General features: G+C 43.5%; 1 protein-coding gene across 3 annotated transcripts in view; it reads left to right on the plus strand.

Moving 5' to 3' along the window:
* Nucleotides 1-20,028, plus strand: part of SLCO2A1 (solute carrier organic anion transporter family member 2A1) — an 887,587-nt gene that overhangs the window by 266,969 nt on the left and 600,590 nt on the right. For all 3 annotated transcript variants that reach the window (XM_033958445.1, XM_033958444.1, XM_033958443.1), the window contains one exon: nt 15,879-16,106. In XM_033958445.1, the coding sequence (XP_033814336.1) occupies nt 15,879-16,106 (228 nt within the window). The remainder of the gene's footprint in view (nt 1-15,878; nt 16,107-20,028) is intronic.

The following is a 20,028-nucleotide window of genomic DNA, read 5'->3' on the forward strand; positions in this document are numbered from 1 at the left end:
CTAGAGCTGTGTGGGGGTTGTGACAGGCAAATCTGCTCTCCTGCTTCCTCTAGAGGCCAAAAATGAAAATTCCCCCAAATGGTTAGTTTGGGGTTTAAAATGAGCTGTTTCTGAAAGGTCACTTTGACACACAAAGTCAGAGGCGTGAAGAAAGTACAAGAGGTTTATTCACAGCATGTCGGACTCTAGTGCAGTTAACAGCCTGCCTACTAGAGTGTCAGAAACAGGAAATACACAGACTTTTATGCCTTTTTCGCAAACTAATATATGCAAAAAACTACAATTCATTTGTTACTTCTATAACTTTTCTACAATTATTATTGGTCCTAAGCCAGCACTTATGATAGGTTCATGGATACAACTTATAGTCCTATAGGAAACTAGCTCATTTCTCTGCTTATCTAAATCTTACATGTCTAAATGTTACATGTACAGAAGGGCAGGGCACATCATGGCTCAAACTCTTATCTATTCAGCTTACAATGTGGTAAGGCAGGGACATACATTTCAGGCAGATGAGGTCAATAGATTGTACACTGTTTTCAGCTATGTAGGCCAGAGCAATATTTTAAACAACAGTTAACCATTTCATGACCCTACATTCCCCCTTTTAGGCTGGCGTACCTAAGGAGCCAAGCCTGACAAAATAAAGTTAGGGGTCAGGAAAGTTGGGGTCCCCAGTGGGTAAGGGACAATACTGGGAGAGGGCAAGGGCCAATGCAGCAGTGGAATGGTTGACAGTAGAGTCCATAGTTCAGTGGAGCAGCTTTATGGCTATGGGGACCACACAGGGCAGGCAGCAAAGGAGCAGAGAAGACAGGGCGGCAACCAGCAAGATGGTCTTCAGTGCTGAACCAGAGGGTAACCAGGAGCCGAAGGTACCAGAGATCCAGTCTGAAGTAAGGTCACGCCAGGTCTGGACAGGAACATGAGCCAGTTTGATGATACGATCCAAATCATCCTCAATCACTTTACTCAAGTTCAAGGCAGCAGTTGGAGAGGTTGAATTTACCACAGACACCACCTTCTGTCTAGAGCTAGGCAGTTCTGAGAAATAGCAGTGCGAATTTTAGCATTCGCTCTGCCAATGGTACTCAAAGCTCGGGTGGTCTCATTAGTTATCAGTTCAAGTACAGCTTGTAGACGAATAATGCGGTTCAGCATGTAGATTGGGGTCCGATAGCCCCAGGTGCCATCCTCGGTCCATGTGGCAGGTCCGTAAACAGCAATGATCCATTCTGCAGGACAGTCATCACCCCATTCACCTATTTTAAGGGAATTGGTGGAAGTAGACCGCTTTTGGCGACCCCTGATGTTGAATACAGGGGTACCCAGGTGTACACCATCGGCCAGCGGTAACAGGAAGAAGCTAGGACAGATCATGCAAAGTACACATGTACCAGTCCAGTTAGCAGACAACCAAGAGTAGGTAAACAGATCACAGAGCCAATATCAACTATCAGGAGCTGACCATCATTCATAGGAAGTTCCATTAAGCAGTGTCTGAAGGGCGCTGAAGACAGTGGGAAGCAACAATGGAGGTTTGCAAGGCCCATCATGAAGGTCGTGGACCTGACGTAAAAGTGAGAATCTGTGAAGTCAGGTTTAACATGTCCAGCTGCTTTGCCTCCTATAGCCACTGTTCTCCCATACCAGTCCCTCCTCATACAAAACAATTGCTAACATTAAGAGTCTGGCCTATAAACAGATTTCTAGTGATTACAGGGTATCAGTATCTACTTTCATAATTTCATAAAATTGGGGAAACACCACAGAGTGATGGACAGGAGCACATGAGCGGGATACAATACAGACATATACATCAGTACCTGGGTCTAGTCCTTTACCATCAATATACAATGCCATGTGGTTTCTGGCCTTCTGGACTTGGACATTGGCATTCCAGTTATATGGGTCAGTGATAGTGAAAACCATGGGATTACAGTAGCCTGTAGTAGAGAATGACACGGTGGCAAAATTCATCACCGACCCCGTCCCCGCGGAAAACTGCGGGAAATAATCCCATGCCATTTTCTAGTGTCTATTTCAACCTCAGTCCTTCTACACCTGTATTCTTCACAGCAAAGCTTGAAGGTCAGTGATTGTGGCCATTCGTACTCTGATTCCTCCCTCTCTCCTTAAAGAATGACATGAAGATGGTTTCCTGCGGTTATCCGTGGGGACGGGAACGGTGATGAATTCTATCACCATGTCATTCTCTAGCCTGTAGTACACAATGGGCCGGAGCTAGGACCTATAGTAAGGGAGGCAGAGGGGGTATTAGGGGGATATTTGTGTGGGTTATTGTAGGTAGCCCACGAGACACTGTCTCATAAAGGACAGGCTCCACCATAGGTTTCCTCATAGGGGCAGTTCTTAAAGGCATTAGGTTATACAGACATATATACTTAGCACTTTTGGTATAATAATGCTATCAATCTAGGGAGCCACACAAAACTGTATTAGGGGCAAAACCATGACCCTGGGCAACATCAAATAGCACACATGTATCACAATACAAAGACACTGGGCGAGTGGGGTCTACAATAAGAGTCTAGTTGATAAGTGGACCCTCAAAATTATCAATGCAGATTTCCGCCCACTTTTAAACTTCATCATCAGTAGGTTGGAAACAGAAAATACCCTCTGATGTTTGACACTTTCTGTACTTAACTCCTTCTTGCAAACAAACATCAGGCAACTCATTTTTCTTTCAGGCACAACTTTGAAAACTTTAAATAGTTTTACTCAAGACACTTGCTAAAGGCAGTGGTGAACCACAGGCAGTCAATTAAACTCAAACACTTATAAAGAATTATATTCAGAACACCTGTTAAGTACAGTGGTAAATATTCAGAACTTTTGAGGTCTTAGAAAGCTTCAGCTGAAGATCCGTTTTGTAGTGGAACCAAGTTTCATGTCCGAACACCTTCACAACTGTAAGAGAAGAAATTAGGACAGTAAAAGGACCTATCCACCTAGGTTTCAGGGGGTCTGACTTCCGAGTTTTAGCCATACTGTATTTCCAGGGATATACCCATGGACTTGTGTAGCTATCGATAGTGGGGCCCTTTCCAGGACCCATTTGTGGAGCTCTTGAAGGGCCTTAGCTAAAGATTGGACCTGACTCTGGAGGATATCCGATCCCAGAGTAGCAAAGGAACTAGGGTCTGGATTCATAATGGGTGGGGGCCAGCCGAACATGAGCTCAAATGGAGACAATTTAGTAGGTTTAGATGGGGTGCATCTAATCTGAAAAAGAACAGAAGGCAGCAGGACAGGCCAGGACAGATTGGTTTCTTCAATTCGTTTCATGAGAAGGGTCTTACGAGTTCTGTTCATTCTTTCAACCTGACCAGAGCTCTCAGGATGGTAAGCAGCATGTAATTTCCATTTAATTTGGAGAGCCTGGGCAGTTTGTTAGATAACATCGGCAATGAAAGCAGGGCCATTGTCACTGCCTATAGAAACAGGGAGATCAAAGCGTGGAATTATGTCATTTAGGAAGTGTTTGGTTACTTCCCTAGCGCGTTCAGTGCGAGTAGGGAAGGCTTCAACCCATCTAGTCAGGGTGTCTGTGAAGACTAGGAGGTGACTGAAGGAATGGGAAATGGGCATGCAGGTGAAGTCTACAGACAGAACCTGCATCGGATATGTTCCAGTGGGTTGGTGTCCCAGAGGTGGCAGTCATCTGATTGGGGATTTTATTCTAGAACCGACAACACACTGTCGGACCATAATCTTTTGACAATCGTGAGGGCCAGGTGTTGAGGAATGAGTATGAGGGTATCCGCTGTGCTCGTGTGTGAAGTATCAGTGTATCCACCCCCCTTTCAGGACAAACTGGCCCAAAATAGTGCGTGCCCAAGTCTGTTCCTGAGAAGTGTACTGGGGTGTAAGGGTGTCCAGAAAAGGAATGATGGTGTACAAAGGAGCCGAAGGAGGGGGGCAGAGGCTGGCAGCTCCCAGAGGACTGGAAAATAGCAAATGTCATGCTCATCTTCAAGAAGGGATCAAGGGGTGACCCGGGAAACTACAGGCCGGTGAGTTTGACCTCGGTTCCGGGAAAGATGATGGAAGCACTGATTAAGGACACCATCTGCGATCACATAGAAAACAATGGGCAGCTGAAGGCAAGCCAGCACGGCTTCTGCAAGAGAAGGTCATGCCTCACGAACTTGCTGTACTTCTTTGAGGGAATAAACAGCCAGAAGGATAAAGGGGAATCCATAGACATCATTTACCTTGACTTCCAAAAAGCCTTCAACAAGGTACCCCAAGAACGGTTGCTTAAGAAGCTGTGGAACCACTGGGTGCAAGGGGATATCCACCGATGGATCAAACACTGGCTGGCAGGCAGGAAACAAAGGGTTGGAGTAAAGGGCCATTACTCATAATGGCAATGGGTCACGAGTGGAGTCCCACAGGGGTCGGTGCTGGGACCGCTCCTGTTCAATATATTTATTAACGACTTGGAGACAGGGACGAACTGTGAGGTTATTAAATTTGCGGACGACACCAAACTCTACAGCAGGGTTAGAACCAAGGAAGACTGTGAAGACCTGCAAAGGGACTTAACAAGATTGGAAGACTGGGCAAGAAAATGGCAAATGAGTTTTAACACTGAGAAATGCAAAGTCATGCATGTAGGGAAAAGAAACCGATGTTCAACTATAAAATGGGGGGATCATTGCTGGGGGTGAGCAACCTTGAAAGAGACCTGGGGGTGATGGTGGACACAACATTGAAAGCATCAGCACAGTGTGCAACAGCCTCAAAGAAAGCGAACAGAATTTTGGGTATCATCAAAAAGGGTATCACAACCATGATGAAGGAAGTCATTTTGCCACTGTATCGGACAATGGTGTGCCCACATCTGGAGTACTGTGTCCAGTACTGGTCGCCGTACCTCAAAAAGGACATGGCGGTACTTGAGGGAGTCCAGAGAAGAGCGACAAAGCTGATTAAAGGTATGGAAAACTTCTCATACGCTGACAGATTGGAAATGCTGGGGCTATTCTCCTTGGAAAAGCGGAGACTTAGAGGAGACATGATAGAAACCTTCAAAATCATGAAGGGCATAGAGAAGGTAGACAGGGACAAATTCTTCAGGCTGTGGGGAGCCACAAGTACAAGGGGCACTCGGACAAATTGAAAAAGGACAGGTTTAGAACAAATGCTAGGAAGTTCTTTTTCACTCAGAGGGCGGTGGACACATGGAACGCGCTCCCGGAGGCTGTGATAGGCCAGAGCACGCTACAGGGGTTCAAGGAGGGTCTAGATAGGTTCCTAAAAGAAAAGAGGATTGAGGGGTACAGATAGAAGTAGAGGTAGGTTATAAGAATAGTCAGAAACCATTTCACAAGTCATGGACCTGATGGGCCGCCGCGGGAGCGGACCGCTGGGCACGATGGACCTCTGGTCTGACCCAGTGGAGGCAACTTCTTATGTTCTTATGTCTGTAAGCATGGCAGTGCATAACAGAAACACGTGAGGGTAGTTGTACGGCCTCAAGAAGGTCAAGAATGAGGGGAGCATGATGGATCAGGCGGCCGGAGGCTGTAATGAAACCTATGTTTCCAGATGGCCCTATGGGACTGCAAGGTAAGGAAAGCATATTTGGAATCAGTGTAGATGTTGCAAGACTGAGAGGCAGAGTGGCGCAGGGCAGAAGTGAGGGCATACAGCTCAGCTGCTTGGGCAGAAGGGCCAGAGGGCAAGGGCCTGAATCAGAAGTTTTTGGAGGCATCATACAGAGGGCGGGCAATAGTAGAGAAATCAGGGATCCAGATGGGACAGTATCCTGCAATACTGAGAAAGGTGCGCAGAGCCTTGCAGTTATCAGGGACAGCGAGACTACAGACAGCCTGGACACGGGTGTAGGAAGGGACCTGGTACCCTAGGAGATTTGAAAGCCAAGGTAGGTGACACAAGGAAGGCATACTTGGAATCAGTGGAAATATGGCCACAGGAAAATTTAAAAGGCAGACCCACTATCTGTATCGGGTTCCTACCCCAAAAAGCTGACTTGTAAAATTAAGCTAAAATTCAGCTTCAGTCCCTTCACTATCATCTGTCTGGCAAAAATATTTACTTCCATACAAAAGCATTCCTAAAAATTACATTCTTATACCTAAACTTACATGATTTATAAACAGAAATACAAAACAAAGATTGGAATATACAGTAAAACTTTGGATTGCAAATAACTTGGTTTGCAAGTGTTCTATAAGACAAGCAATAATTAAATTTTAACTTGCTATACCAGCAACATACATACAGTATACATTATCACAACTGAGCCAATGGTTCCTCTCTATATGACGCTGCAGAAGTACAGTGACTGTTCCAAACGAGCAAGGGCTTGCAATACAAGTATGTATATTTTTGTACACGAGTGCCCTGGACTACAAGAATGCTTCTGGAACAAATTATGCTCCCAAACCAAGGTTTTACTGTACTCACAAGTTTAAACATTGTTCATTTTTTTTTTTTTACAATCAACATGGGTCTCCGTAGAGACTTACTCCCCCTTCCTACAGAATTTCACAAAGGAGAGAGAGAGTTGCTTAAAGATCAAAGAGATTAAATTACAGATGTAGTCTTTTCAGAATTAGTTCCTTAGGTTTAAAAGAGAGGCAGTCCTTAAATTTTAACAAATCACTTCTTTTTAGCATGGAATATAAGTACCAGAAATCATAATTTTTGTTTACATTCATTTCTGAATATACATAAACATTTTTATAACATAGCCAAAAACTTTAAATCTAACCCTACTTATCTGTATCAGGAGAAACTGCATTTGAAGTACTAAACACTTCATGGCTCTTATCACAAAAGGAGGAGGAGGGGTACTCCCCTCTCCTGCTTTGAACAATTGACAGTTTGAAAGTACACTGATACATTTGGACAGACAGAACTCATAAAGAACCTGGAATACTGCAGGACTTGGGAATCAGATGAAGGGAAGAAATGGCAAGGTCTGAAGCAAGGGCGGTGCTGAATATAATGGGGCTATTTTTAAAAGCCCTGGGGTAGACGGGTCCAGGTTACTTGGGAGGTTTGTCCAGGGGAAGGGTTTCCCATTGGAATGCAAAAATTGGCTGACTGGAAGGGGCTAACCGACAGCAAAAGAATGCATAAAAACCTGACGGGTTATGTCCTCTTCCAGGGAGCCAGAGGGGGCCAGCCCACACCAAATGTCAGCCATTCTATCTGGCACAGACGATGTTAAGTGTAGTCCCATAATCAGAGCCAAATGCCTTTTTAAAATTAGCTAACATATCAAGGGGTCCCCACAGGTAGACTGACATCCCCCCATTGTGCAATGGAGGACAAAAACACTTCCCTGTATTCCTGGCCCTGCCTGTCTCCGGACTAGGGAAACGCAGTACTAACAGGTCCGCACTCGCTTCGTCCTCAGGGACGTCTCAGACACTCTCAAACACACAAAACACAACAGACTTCAGTTAGTCACTCAATCAGAAAATAACAGTTCCTAGAATCCCTCCCCATGACTTCAGCAACAGATCAAGTGGCTTACTAGGCAGGAGACGAGAGACAGGATAGGGATGATCAATTCCCACTTACCAGATGGTGGCCACTCCAGGATAGAATTAAACTGATACAGATTCTTGTACTTTAAACTGAGACTAGATAAGTCAGTTGAAGTGGTCAAATGTCCTGAGGTCTGCCAACCCCCCAAAAGGAAGGTAGCCGGCTAAGCAGACACATCAGCCGTAGGACCAGAAACAAGTGACCAATCGAGTAACCAGTGGTCAAGAGACCAAGTCCCTGTTCGGGCGCCAAATGAAAGGTCACTTTGACACACAAAGTCAGAGGCGTGAAGAAAGTACAAGATGTTTATTCACAGCATGCTGGACTCTAGTGCAGTTAACAGCCTGCCTACAATGTGGTAAGGCAGGGACATACATTTCAGGCAGATGAGGTCAATAGATTGTACACTGTTTTCAGCTATGTAGGCCAGAGCAATATTTTAAACAACAGTTAACCATTTCATGACCCTACATTTCTAATGCCTTTGCTTCAGGTTTCTGCACTGTTCTGGGGACAGACCTAGCAGGCATAGGCTGAATACCACAATGTTTATAAAATAAACTAGTGTAGACATCGTAGGTGTTAGCACCAGAAGAAGTGTACCGAGCTTAAATATACCACAGAGAAGCATGTATAATATTTAAAAAATCACAGATATAAGCTTAGTTAATTGATATTAAGAAAGTTAGTTAATATGATATAGGACCATAGCAGCAACAGGCAAATTTAAAATACAATAAGTGCGTGGGAGCTGTGAGAAAGCGGAGAGCAGAAGAGAGTGCTACAAATTGAAGTAAGAATTTCATGTAGTTCAAAAGCATTTCAGTTAATAACAGGAGGTGAAAATTCAACGTAAATCTATCTCACAGACAATAATTCATATATAGGAGATAGTAAATACAAAAGTCATTTTTGTCAAACGGGAGGCAAATCAGACAATAAATATGACCAAGTTAATTAAGCACAGATAAAAGCAAGAGATGAGGAAATAAAAGATTCTAAACATATAATAAGATAGGAAGGGGATTCATTTTGAAACCTCCTGAATTAATATGGGAATTGCCTAGACAGTGACAAAAACCTGAGAGTTATACTGGTCTCACAGCAACATAAAAATCTGCAATTGGAGACCTACTAGTAAAAGAGATCTAATAAGAACAAGATTAAATAAAGAAAGTGAGATATAAGGTACATGCAAAAGAAGCTGGAAAGAAATCAGAAGAAAAATGAGTAAATTGAGCTGAGTAATTCATGGACTAGAAACTAGTACAATATGTAGAAGGCATGGTAGGGCAGGCGAGAGACCAGAAAATGGAATCAGAGGAAGCGCGGGAAAACAGAAAAAGCATTGTAAAGAATGGTTATATTAAAATGATTACAAGTACACTCTATGGGAATCCAAGGATAGGGGGGAGCTAGTGAGCACGGAACATGGTAGATGCGTAGGGACGAGGCTCCTGCAGACCACATTCTAGAATCGATCACCCTGCTTTACAACCCCTCGTATTTACCTTTTTCTTGAGCGGTACTGCTAGCGGATCACGATGGCTACTAACAAACCTGGAAAAAGGAGGAACACTGATCCGGTTTTGCCGTACAAATTGGCCTTGAGCAAGGCCGATGACAACTCTATTCAAACCATCTTAGAGGAAATCAGGGCCATGCAGTCGGAAGTTAAAACCGACATTGAAGAAATCAAAGCAGAGCTGGCCACTTTTAAATTGGAAATAGCATCTCTACAAACTAAGGTGGAGGAAACCGATAAACGGCTCACCATGGCAGAATCTAACATAAAAGAGCTATCTCGACAATCTAAGCGCATCATTCAGATGGAAAATCAGATTGAAGATTTTAGCAACCGTGCTCCAGTTTTTTGAAGCATTTATCAGTAAGGCCCCGAAATTGTTCTATTTCCAAGGCAGCAGCGTCAGCACGAGATTCAAAGTTTTCTATATGCAGCTGAAAATTTGAGAGTAAAGAGTTGATCTTGGCCAAGTCCTATTTAAGTTCCTTAGTGGCTTCAAAGTGTTTAGTTGTTAGATCTTTGAGGGTTCGAAGTTCATCGAGCACAACATCACTTGCAGTGGCAGCTTTTTTTTTTTTCAGGTGTTATTTTTTTCCGGTGTCGGTGGATCTGGTTTGGTTCTCTTTAGACCTCAAGTTGAGGCAGCAGATACATCCATTTTAGATGGTTTTGAAGCTGACATGTTCTTCTTTTCGTTGCTCAAAAAATAAAATCGTATCAGACAGAAAAAATACATCTGGCTTTCAATAGTAAGGATAGCAGAGGAGGAAAAAAAGAATTAAGCGTCCATCTTATCTGAAGCTCGGACACGCCCCCCCCCCCCCATAATTATAATTTAATTAATTGGACAACACATATACTTTCTGAGTCATATTGATGCATGATGTCCTATTGCCAAATCTGACTTTCCTAATTCCCTGACATATGCTCTTTTAATACCAGGGTCAATATTGAAGAATTGCTAAGGTGAATGCAGAGCATCATGATTCCATCAGGGACACCGTCGCTTGAGACTCTAGGCAAGCGGAATGGAGGTGTCTCAGCGAAGTTTGGAGACCACGCTGAGTCCCGCAGTTAGACCTTCTCCCTTGTATCCTCAAGCTACCAGCTCTCCAGAGGTTGAGAACCTACTGGAAGTCGGGATCTGATCTCCCCCAGAGGCTACACGGAGCTGTGTGGAGAAAGCCGACTCAGGCTCACAGGCTCTGCAGGAGAGCCTGAGTATGGACGAGGTTGCCGTAACAGCAGAACTTGAACCTACCCAGGCTAATGGAAGTGGAGGAGAGCTGGTGAGCTAAGTCTTTTACATACACACTTGCATTGTCCTATCATAGTTAAGCCCCAAGAAGTCACCTTAGATGCTTTATGGGATTTGTTGGCCAATTTGGTGAAAACAGTGAATATCCAACAAACGCAAGTGGAGGAGAAAATAAAAGATCAAGAAAAGGAAATTATCCAGATAAAACAAAATATTGGAGATTCTAAGATATCTTTAGACAGTATAAAAAATGAATTAAAATCTTCCAAACAACTTCAAGAAACTTTAATGAAAGATAACATGAATTTAAGAAGGAAGAGTGAGACATTTGAAAACTTCTCAATAAGTAGCAATATCAGACTGATTAATTTTCCATGAATTACAACAATCACGCCTTGTGAAATGTTAAAACGATATCTGATGGAAATATTGGAGGTGTCTGAGGACTCATTACCTCCATTTACACAGGTTTACTATTTACCCAAGAAAAATCAAAATCAACAACAAGAAAAAAAGTCAAGGACCTATAGATGTATCAGTTTTATTGGAATTATCAGATAGAGAAATGGCCACTTTGGCAAGATTGGTGGCAACTTTAGCCTTGACATTGGATAAAAATTGGATTTTGAGACTTTTCTTTTAAAAATAGAGTTAAAGAATTCTTGGGATTTAAGATACAAATGTTCCCTGACTTGGCTAAGGATACACAAAGGCGAAGAAAAGAATATCTTATGTTAAAACCAGGAATTATAGCTCTTGGAGCAACTTTTTATCTTTGTTACCCTTGCAAGTGTATTTTACAATATAATTCTCAAAAATATGTTTTCTTTGAGCCCTTCCAGCTGATTACTTTCCTCTCTCTATCCCGGCTTGAGAAGGAGAAGAAAGGAGGAGTATAGATTATATTAGATGCCCCATATCAGTTAACTTGCATTACTTTTCCTAAGTTAGTTTTTCCCTGATTTCCGTTTTATATATTACATTTTGGATCTTTTGTGGACTTGAGCTGATATAAGTTAAATCTGATACTTTTGAAGTGTTGTCCTATTTTTAGATTTCCTGACTTAAAAAGCTTTATGTACAAGTTTTTCTTGAATTGTATTTTTGAAAATAAATAAATAAATAAATAAATAAATAAAAAATAATAATAATACCAGGGTCAATAATTTCCGAGCATGGCCCTCCCTTATTCCTTAGCTTGATTGCACAGTTATCAGTTCTTATCCTTGTGGTTGATATAATTTTCTGGTAAGTCAGCTTGACCTGGAGTTATGTGTCAAATTTCCTCCTCATAGTGTTAATTTCCTTTCTCACAAACTAAATGTTTGTCACTGTCAGCAGATGTTTACTAGTTTCTGGGTTAAAGATGAGCTTCTCCCAAAAACTGCTTATGCTGGCAGAGAAAAGAAAGATATAGAGAGAAATATGATCTTCTAGTAGTTTGTTTAGGCTTAATGTATCAACATGTCATTGTCAACTTGAGGGTTCACAGGGATCTATCTTCATCTCCAGTTTCATGGAGGTCTTAGGATCTTCACCTGTACACCTGTACAGGTCTTTTTCCCATCTTTTCCCTTTAATTCTTCCTCACGAGCTGTGCTGCTTACCTGGTCGCAGTTGTCTTAGTTGGTGGCGTCTTCTCATGCCGTGCCAGAGCTTCTCAGGTAGCGGTTCCCGGGTATTTCCCCGAGCTCGTGCACACCTGCCCCATATGAGTCCCCAGGCGAATGCTGAAGCAAGGAGCTCGTAGTGTGGGAGGGGGCACAGGAGGCACACGGCCAGGGAAGACCACAGGTTGGGGAAGGGAAGGCTGGCTGTGCAGAACTGTTAAGAGGCAGCGTAGGGGTAGCGGGTTCATTAAAAGAATCACATACAAATGCATGCCACCGTAGCGAGTCACACCCATAGTGACAGAGAGCTTTTCCATTGGTCAGTCATTCATATTTTCTTACTGGAAGAGACGGTCAGAAATTACCACGAATGACTGAGTCCGCGAATTGCGAACTGTAAATTTGCGGGTGTATAATGTATAGTCAAAGGCTTAATGATGGCCTACAAACTACCATGACATGGTACCGGCCTCTGTGACCTCCAAACTTCCACTCTATGCCCCAAATTGATTGCTTCCTTCCTAAGAAGAAAATGGACTACATGCGCCCTTAGGATACACCCTCCACCATGAGAGTGCCCAAAAAAGATCTTACTTGCACTACCTACCAGCATAAGATCATTAGAAGGCCTACTGAACTTCAGAAAAGCTATAAAAACACATCTTTTCCCCTTGTCCTGCACCAATCCAAATCTTCTGGACCCTTTGACAAAGGGCCCTGAATTCTCCACTATCTTGAGTCTCATAAGCTGATGAGCTCAATCCTATGTCTGACCATACTACTTTCTATCATACAATGTTCTACCACACTACATCATACTGTTTCACTACTGTCCTCCTATACCATACTATACGCCATATTTACCATACTGTCTGCTATGCTACAATCTCTCAAGCCATGGTTGCCGCACGTTTGCCGTTCCATGTCTTCCATGCTATACCATATTTTTCGCTTCACAGGATGCACTTTTTCCCCCGCAAAAATTGGTGGAAATAAGGGTGCGTCTTATGGAATGAATACCCAGACCCCCCCCCCCCGGTTACCTTATTTTAATTTTGGTGCCCTACCTTGCTGGACGCAGCTGCCTTTCTAGCAGCAGAGCGGTGCACAAGGCTACCTGCCTGGTCGGCTGATACGGCTGACTCCTCTTCCCTTCTGTAGCGGCAGAGTGGCGCACAAGGCTGCCTGCCTAATCCCACGCTGCTTCAGTTCTCATGGGAAGTGGCGCGTGACCAGGCAGGCAGCCTTGTGCACCGCTCTGCTGCTACAGATGGGAAGAGGAGGCAGCTGTATCAGCCGACCAGGCAGGCAGCCTTGCATGCCGCTCTGCCGATGGAGAGGCAGCTGGAGACAGTGAGTCCTGCTTCCCCGCGGGCTGGGCATGAGCAGCCACCATTGGAACCAGAAGCCGCTAGGAATCCCGGCATGGCAGCGCGGCCCTGACGAGAGCGAATGGATATGGCAAAAGCAGCAGCAGCGGTGGCGAATGGTTCTGGCCTCCCACTCTCCTCCTTCCCTTCCCCCATGGTAGTACTGGGCGACACATCCAGGCCTCAGCTGCCTCCACCACTGCTCCTCTGACTCCCTTTGCTTTCGAGCGGGACATGGAGGAATGGGCCCAACAAGCTGTGCTGGAGGAACTAAAATAAGGTACGAGGAGAGGTTGGAGGGGGCCCTGTCTGTCTCCCTGCCTGCTTGCCTTGGGGGGTGGGGTGCCCTCCCTGCCACGGAGTAAGGGGTGGGGATGAGGAGTACAGGAGGAAGGAAATGAAGCTTAACATGGGGAGGGAAAGAGACAGAGCAATGAAATGCTGAAGGAAGAGGGAGCATAGGGACAGGGACATGGAATAATGCTGGAAAGGGGAGTAATAAAGATACAGAGACGTGATACTTAATGGAAGTACCAGGCCATGGTGCGCCCTCACCTGGAGTACTGCATCCAGCACTGGTCGCCATGCATGAAGAAGGACACGGTACCACTTCAAAGAGAGAAGAGCGACTAAAATGGTTAAGAGTTTGGAGGAATTGCCGTACAGTGAGAGATTGGAGAAATTGGGCCTCTTCTCCCTTGAAAAGAGGAGACTGAGAGGAGACATGATCAAAACATTCAAAATACTGAAGAGAATAGACTTAGTAGATAAAGACAGACTGTTCACACTCTCCAAGGTAGGGAGAACGAGAGGGCACTCTCTAAAGTTGAAAGGGGATAGATTCCTTAAAAATGTAAGGGAGTTCTTCACTCAGAGATTGGTGGAGTCTGTTGTAGGGGAAAACACGCTCAAGGGTTTCAAGACTAAGCTAGACAAGTTCCTGCTAAACTGGGATGTACGCAGATGAGGCTGGACTCATTTAGAGCACTGGTCTTTGACCTGGGGGCCGCCACATGAGCAGTGGCAATTCTTATGTTCTTATCAGTATACAATCTGTTGGAGGAATTCTCTGCATCTTCACTTCTAGTAGCTGACCAAAGTGGAAGTTGTGGGTTTCACTCATTACTTTTTAACTATGGCAAAGTATACTAGCAATGTGCAGGCTGTCATAGGTACTCAAACTTCTTCAGCATCATTCTATCACCATTGTCCTTGAGCAACAGGTTGCTCTGAGTTGTTCCTACTGAAACCCTATGTTGACCTCTAGAGTTTTCACCTGCCTATACTTTTACTTTATCCAGTAATTGGAATACTGGATTAAGCCCATGCTATCCTATTTTAAATCTTTCCGGCATTATCAGCTGCCACTACGCCATCAATATTTTTAGATACCGGCTTCCGCCACTTCAAAGTTGGGCTACCATTGGATCACCAATGTAGCCTATGCATCAAGGTTGGAACTGGGCTTTTTTTCATCAAGCGTATTCTCTACCCTGAGGCAGTGTTTCCATCCATGTTCCACCTGTTTATCACTTGAAAAACGTGTACTAGATACCATTTTTTCACTACCTCACCTGCACTTTAGGGTGCTTCCAGTGTCTGAGACCAATCCATCGTCTTACATTTTATTCTTTAGCTGAACCTACTTTCGACATACAATGGCACCGTGCCTATGACAATGATGCCCTCCTCTCAGAGCGAATGCATGCCTGCTTAACTGCAGTCTGATAGTTTTGCTGATTTTCTGACCCCAGATGACAGGTGCTGGTAAATTGTTTTTCAGTAGGGAAGAGGGGGAGAGTATGAACAGCACAGCTGGTAAGGGGCAAAGGCAACAACCATTTTATTTTTTGTGTCTTGTATGGGGTTAATACTTACTTTTAAAATATATTCTTATAGAATTAACATTAGTATTTGAAATTACATGTGTAAACCTAAATTCTTGTGGTGACCCCTCACCCACCCAGAACTTTCTAATGTCCATTTTGTGGTCCTTTACATGAAAAAGGTTGGAGACTGCTGCTTTAGGCACTAACTCTAGACGGACTTTTGAGAATTACCCTTATACATCTATATATAATGCCAGTTGACTTTAAAAACAACAGTACTTATACATTCAACATGATACTGTCTATATGTGCTTTTTTGAGTTTGAATATTTGGTTATCCTATATAATGTATTTCTATTTATTTATTCAATGGTTTACATGAATTTATTCAGGTACTCAAGCATTTTTCCCTGTTTGTCTCAGCAGGTTCACAATCTATCTAATGTACTTGGGGTAATGGGGGGATTAAGTGACTTGCCCAGGGTCACAAGGAGCAACATGTGTGTGAAACCACAACCTCAGGGAGCTGAGGCTGTAGCTTTACTATGCCACCCTCTCCACTAGTAGTGTTGGATAAACTAGCAAACTGCGGCTGCTCACTTCCATTCTCAAACACAGGTTTTATAATATTCCTTCCATTTATAGCATAAGAGACAATATTTCCATGAACTATGTAAACCTCACACTTTTAATGGAATCTTTGGTCTCAGATATCTCATCTCTTTGTAGGTAATCAAAGCAGTACAGATGCAGAGATCTGTTACCGGGAGAATCAATCATCCACATGTAGAGTACATTCAAAAGACAAGCAGGACTCTCAAGCAGAGGCCAGGACTATGTGGACAGTAATGATCTTGGCCCAATTACTTGCTGGTATTGGTACAGTGCCCATTCAGCCTTTTGGCATCTCCTATGTAGATGACTTTGCAGAGTCAAACAACTCTCCATTGTACATTGGTAAGATTTAAACTTGCTCTTGCTTACAGTCTTGCTATTGCATAAAATTCTTTTCTACTAATTCTGCTGAGTTATTGTCTGGCACTATTGCTAAGTCCAAATTACTTATAAATTTGCATTGTACCCATTAAAACTACTAATATGACATCATTTCTATAGCGCTGCCAGATGCAAACAGCACTGTACGTTACATTAACCATGTACAGTAATCAATATTGTATCAATTTCTTTATCCCTCATAAGATAGGAATAATACTAACATAAGAACATAAGAATAGCCTTACTGGGTTCAGACCAATAGTCCATCAAGCCCAGTAGCCTGTTCTCACGGTTGCCAATCCAGGTCACTAATATCGGGCCAAAACCCAAAGAGTAGCAATATGTCATGCTACCAATCGAGGGCAAGCAGTGGCTTCCCCCATGTCTTTCTCAATAACACACTATGGACTTTTCTTTCAAGAACTTGTCCAAACCTTTCTTAAAACCAGCTATATGCTCTTACCACAACCTCTGGCAATGCGTTCTAGAGCTTAACTATTCTCTGAGTGAAAAAAAATCCTCCTATTAGTTTTAAAAGTATTTCCCTGTAACTTCATCAAGTGTCCCCTAGTCTTTGTAATTTTTGATGGTGAAAAATCGATCCACTTATACCCGTTCTACACCACTCAGGATTTTGTACACTTCAGTCATATCTCCCCTCAGACATCTCTTTTCCAAGCTGAAGAGCTCTAACTGTTTTAGTCTTTCCTCATACGAGAGGAGTTCCATTCCCTTTATCATCTTGGTTGCTCTTCTTTGAACCTTTTCTAGCGCCACTATATCCTTCTTGAGATAAGGAGACCAGAATTGAACGCAGCTGAAATGACCAGGTCCCAATTTGTATTAGCCTCGTTCTGCTGTCCTTACTACAAATGCATCTGGGGACACCTCTTTAGAAAGAAATCACACATACACAAATACACATGCAAATATGCAAAGAGATGTCTCTCTTTTATTCAGAGTACTGCATATATATATATAGCATTTCACATGGGTCAATTTTCTCAGCATATGACTATAGGATATGGTAACAGGATACATAAAAGCAACTAGAAAAGGGTAGCAAACATAAGGGGGGGGGGAAAGTTTCCATCTATGTCATATAATACTGTCTTGTCTAAGGTCCAGCAATGCTTCTTATCTAAGTCCTGATGCACAGCACAGCACAGGATGTGCACAAGATGTGGGGGTAACCTTGGCAAAACTAATAGAACAGAAAAAGAAAAGACCTTGTGGCCTCTTACAAACAAGAACTGTTTCAGCAGTTTTTTTTAATATGTTACACAAGCAGTTATAGAATAGACTTACAAGAAGTATATGCACCTTCAATCCCCTCTTACATCATGAAAATGACATCATAAGTGCACAGCATGAGCTTGGAGGGAGAGATACTCCAGATATGTCCAATGATATATATTTCAATAAGAAGATGTTTAACCCATTCTTGCATCCAGCTAAAGTATTGGTCCCAAGGATTAAATAACCCAGAATTATGTTTGAGCTCAGCAGAGAGGTCCTCCAATTAAAGGCGGGAGACAACACATGAACAGGTGAAAAACAACATAATCCAAGCAACATTAGCTTGTACCTAATCCCTGGCCTTGGGACACCAAGAGCAGCAATATAGACATGGAGGTCAAAGCTTCCGGGAAGGTCGTGGGTCTGTGGTAGGGACCGTTAGGTACTAGCTAGGGCTGCAGTAGAGCGATGAACAGCAGAGCTGACTGTACCATGGAATCACTGGGACCAGGCAAGGCAGGCAGCCAAGAGCGAAAGAGTCAGTCAGCAGGGAGGCTACGCCATGTTCAGCGAGCAACATGAGCCAGTTTGATGATGCGGTCCACATCTTCCTCGAGCACGGTACCATCATCATCAAGGTCAAGGCAGCAGTTAGAGAGGTGGAACTTGCCACAGACGCCACCTTCCACAGCCATCAAGTAATCTAGGGCCAGGCAAGTCTGATACATGACAGTACGCATTTTTTGAGCGTAATAAGTTCAATAACAGCCTGCAAGCGAAGTATGCAGTTGAGCATGTAGATTGGGGGTCCGATAACCCCAGGAGCCATCTTCGGCCCACATAGCAGGTCCATAAGCAGAAATGATCCGTTCAGCAGGCCAATTGTCACCTCATTTTCAAATCTGTATGGGGTGTAGAGTGCTAACCGCTTTTGGCGATCCCTAGTGTTGAACACAGGGGCTCCCAGGCATTCGCTGTCGGCCAGCAGTAGCGAAAGGCGCTGGGACGGATCCAAGTACACATGTACCAGTCCGGTGAGCAGGTAGCCAAGGGTAAGCAAACAGGCCACAGAGCCAATATCAACCATCAGGAGCTGGCCATCGGGCGTAGGAAGTTCCATGGAGCAGGTGCTGAAGAGGAGGTCCTGGTAAATTGAAGATGCAATAATGGAAGTCCGCAAGGCCCACAGTGGAAGTCGTGGGGCTGATGTGAAAGAGAGGTTCTGTGAAGGCAGGTCTAGCATATCCAGCTGTGTTCATGGCCACTGTTCTCCCATACCGGTCCCACTACAGACAAAACAATTGCTGACATTAAGAGTCTGGTCTATAGATTCAGCAAACTGTACTAGTTGTAACAGGAAAAACAAAATCTACTTTCATATGTGCAGAAAAATGGGGGAAACACAACAGAAAATAGCACACGAGACACAAGACACATTCCCATAAAGGACAGGCTCCTCCATAAGTGAAGGTGTTCTCATAGGGGCATTGCTTGAAAGGCATTAAGCTGTAGAGCACATTTGAGATAATAATGCTGCCAATCGAGGAACAGTATAAAGGGCAGTACCATGACCGTAAGCAACATCAAATAACATGCATGCATCAAAATACAAAGGCACTGGGCGAGGAGGTTAATGAGGGGGCCCTCAGCACCTGCTAAAGGTACTAGGTGGGGATTGCGATAAACCACAAGCTGCCAGTTAAACTCAAACACTTGTAAACAGTTCCTGTCGAAGCCAGATGGATGCTAGCTACAAACTTTTCCAGAATAAAATGAGAGAAGTCTGATAAGTAAAACACAAAGCAATCTTCAGGTTAAGGAAAAACTCAAGGTCATGTGAAGGTCCTACATTGTCCCCTGTCAGGCTACCCGACCGAAGGAACAGGCAAGCCTGACAAAGTTCAAGAAGGAGGACGAGGAAGGTCGGTGTGCTGGGCGGCGAACTATTCCTGTTCAAGAAATTAAAAGTTCAGGATGTGGCGTTGCAGGTGTATCAGTCTCTTTAAACTGGTAAGGTCCATACTTGGAGAGAAAGGTGTCTGCACAGACAGGGAGGGACACACCAGCTTGAAAGGAGTTCAGGTATCATCATTCAGCAGCTGAAGTCCAGGGAGTTGAGTCAAAGGAGGACATTTACTTGGTATAAATACGGAAATGAGAGACAATATGCAGATATACAATGTTCATAAGAGGATAGGGTGATAAGTTTGTGTGGGTTGCACACAACTAGTAGGGCATTCAAGAGAGACCATAAGGATATACTCAGTGTAGGGCACAAAAAAGGAAAAAAAAACATGTCAAAGTATGAATTGAGCATATCCAGTGGGCACCATGGAATAAACACTGTATAGAACCTTTGTCTTAATAATATAACCCCTAACTAAGCAGCGCTCAGGCCATGAAAACAATAACTAAAAAGATATTGTGCAATTTAGATAGGAAAAAACAAAAATGCAAAAAATGGGGATAAAAAACTCCAAAAATGGCCAATGGTATGTTTTCCGGGGTACCCCACAAACCAAACAGACAGACAACGCAGAGATTACATGGCACAAACATAGAGCTCTAGTAGGCCTTAAACTTGCTTTCATCTGTCAAGGAGTCAGGGCTGAACTTAAATCTACAAGTAAACACAATTATACAA

This window comes from Geotrypetes seraphini, chromosome 9 (genome assembly GCF_902459505.1).
Source record: "Geotrypetes seraphini chromosome 9, aGeoSer1.1, whole genome shotgun sequence".
Classification (NCBI taxonomy): Eukaryota; Metazoa; Chordata; class Amphibia; order Gymnophiona; family Dermophiidae; genus Geotrypetes; species Geotrypetes seraphini.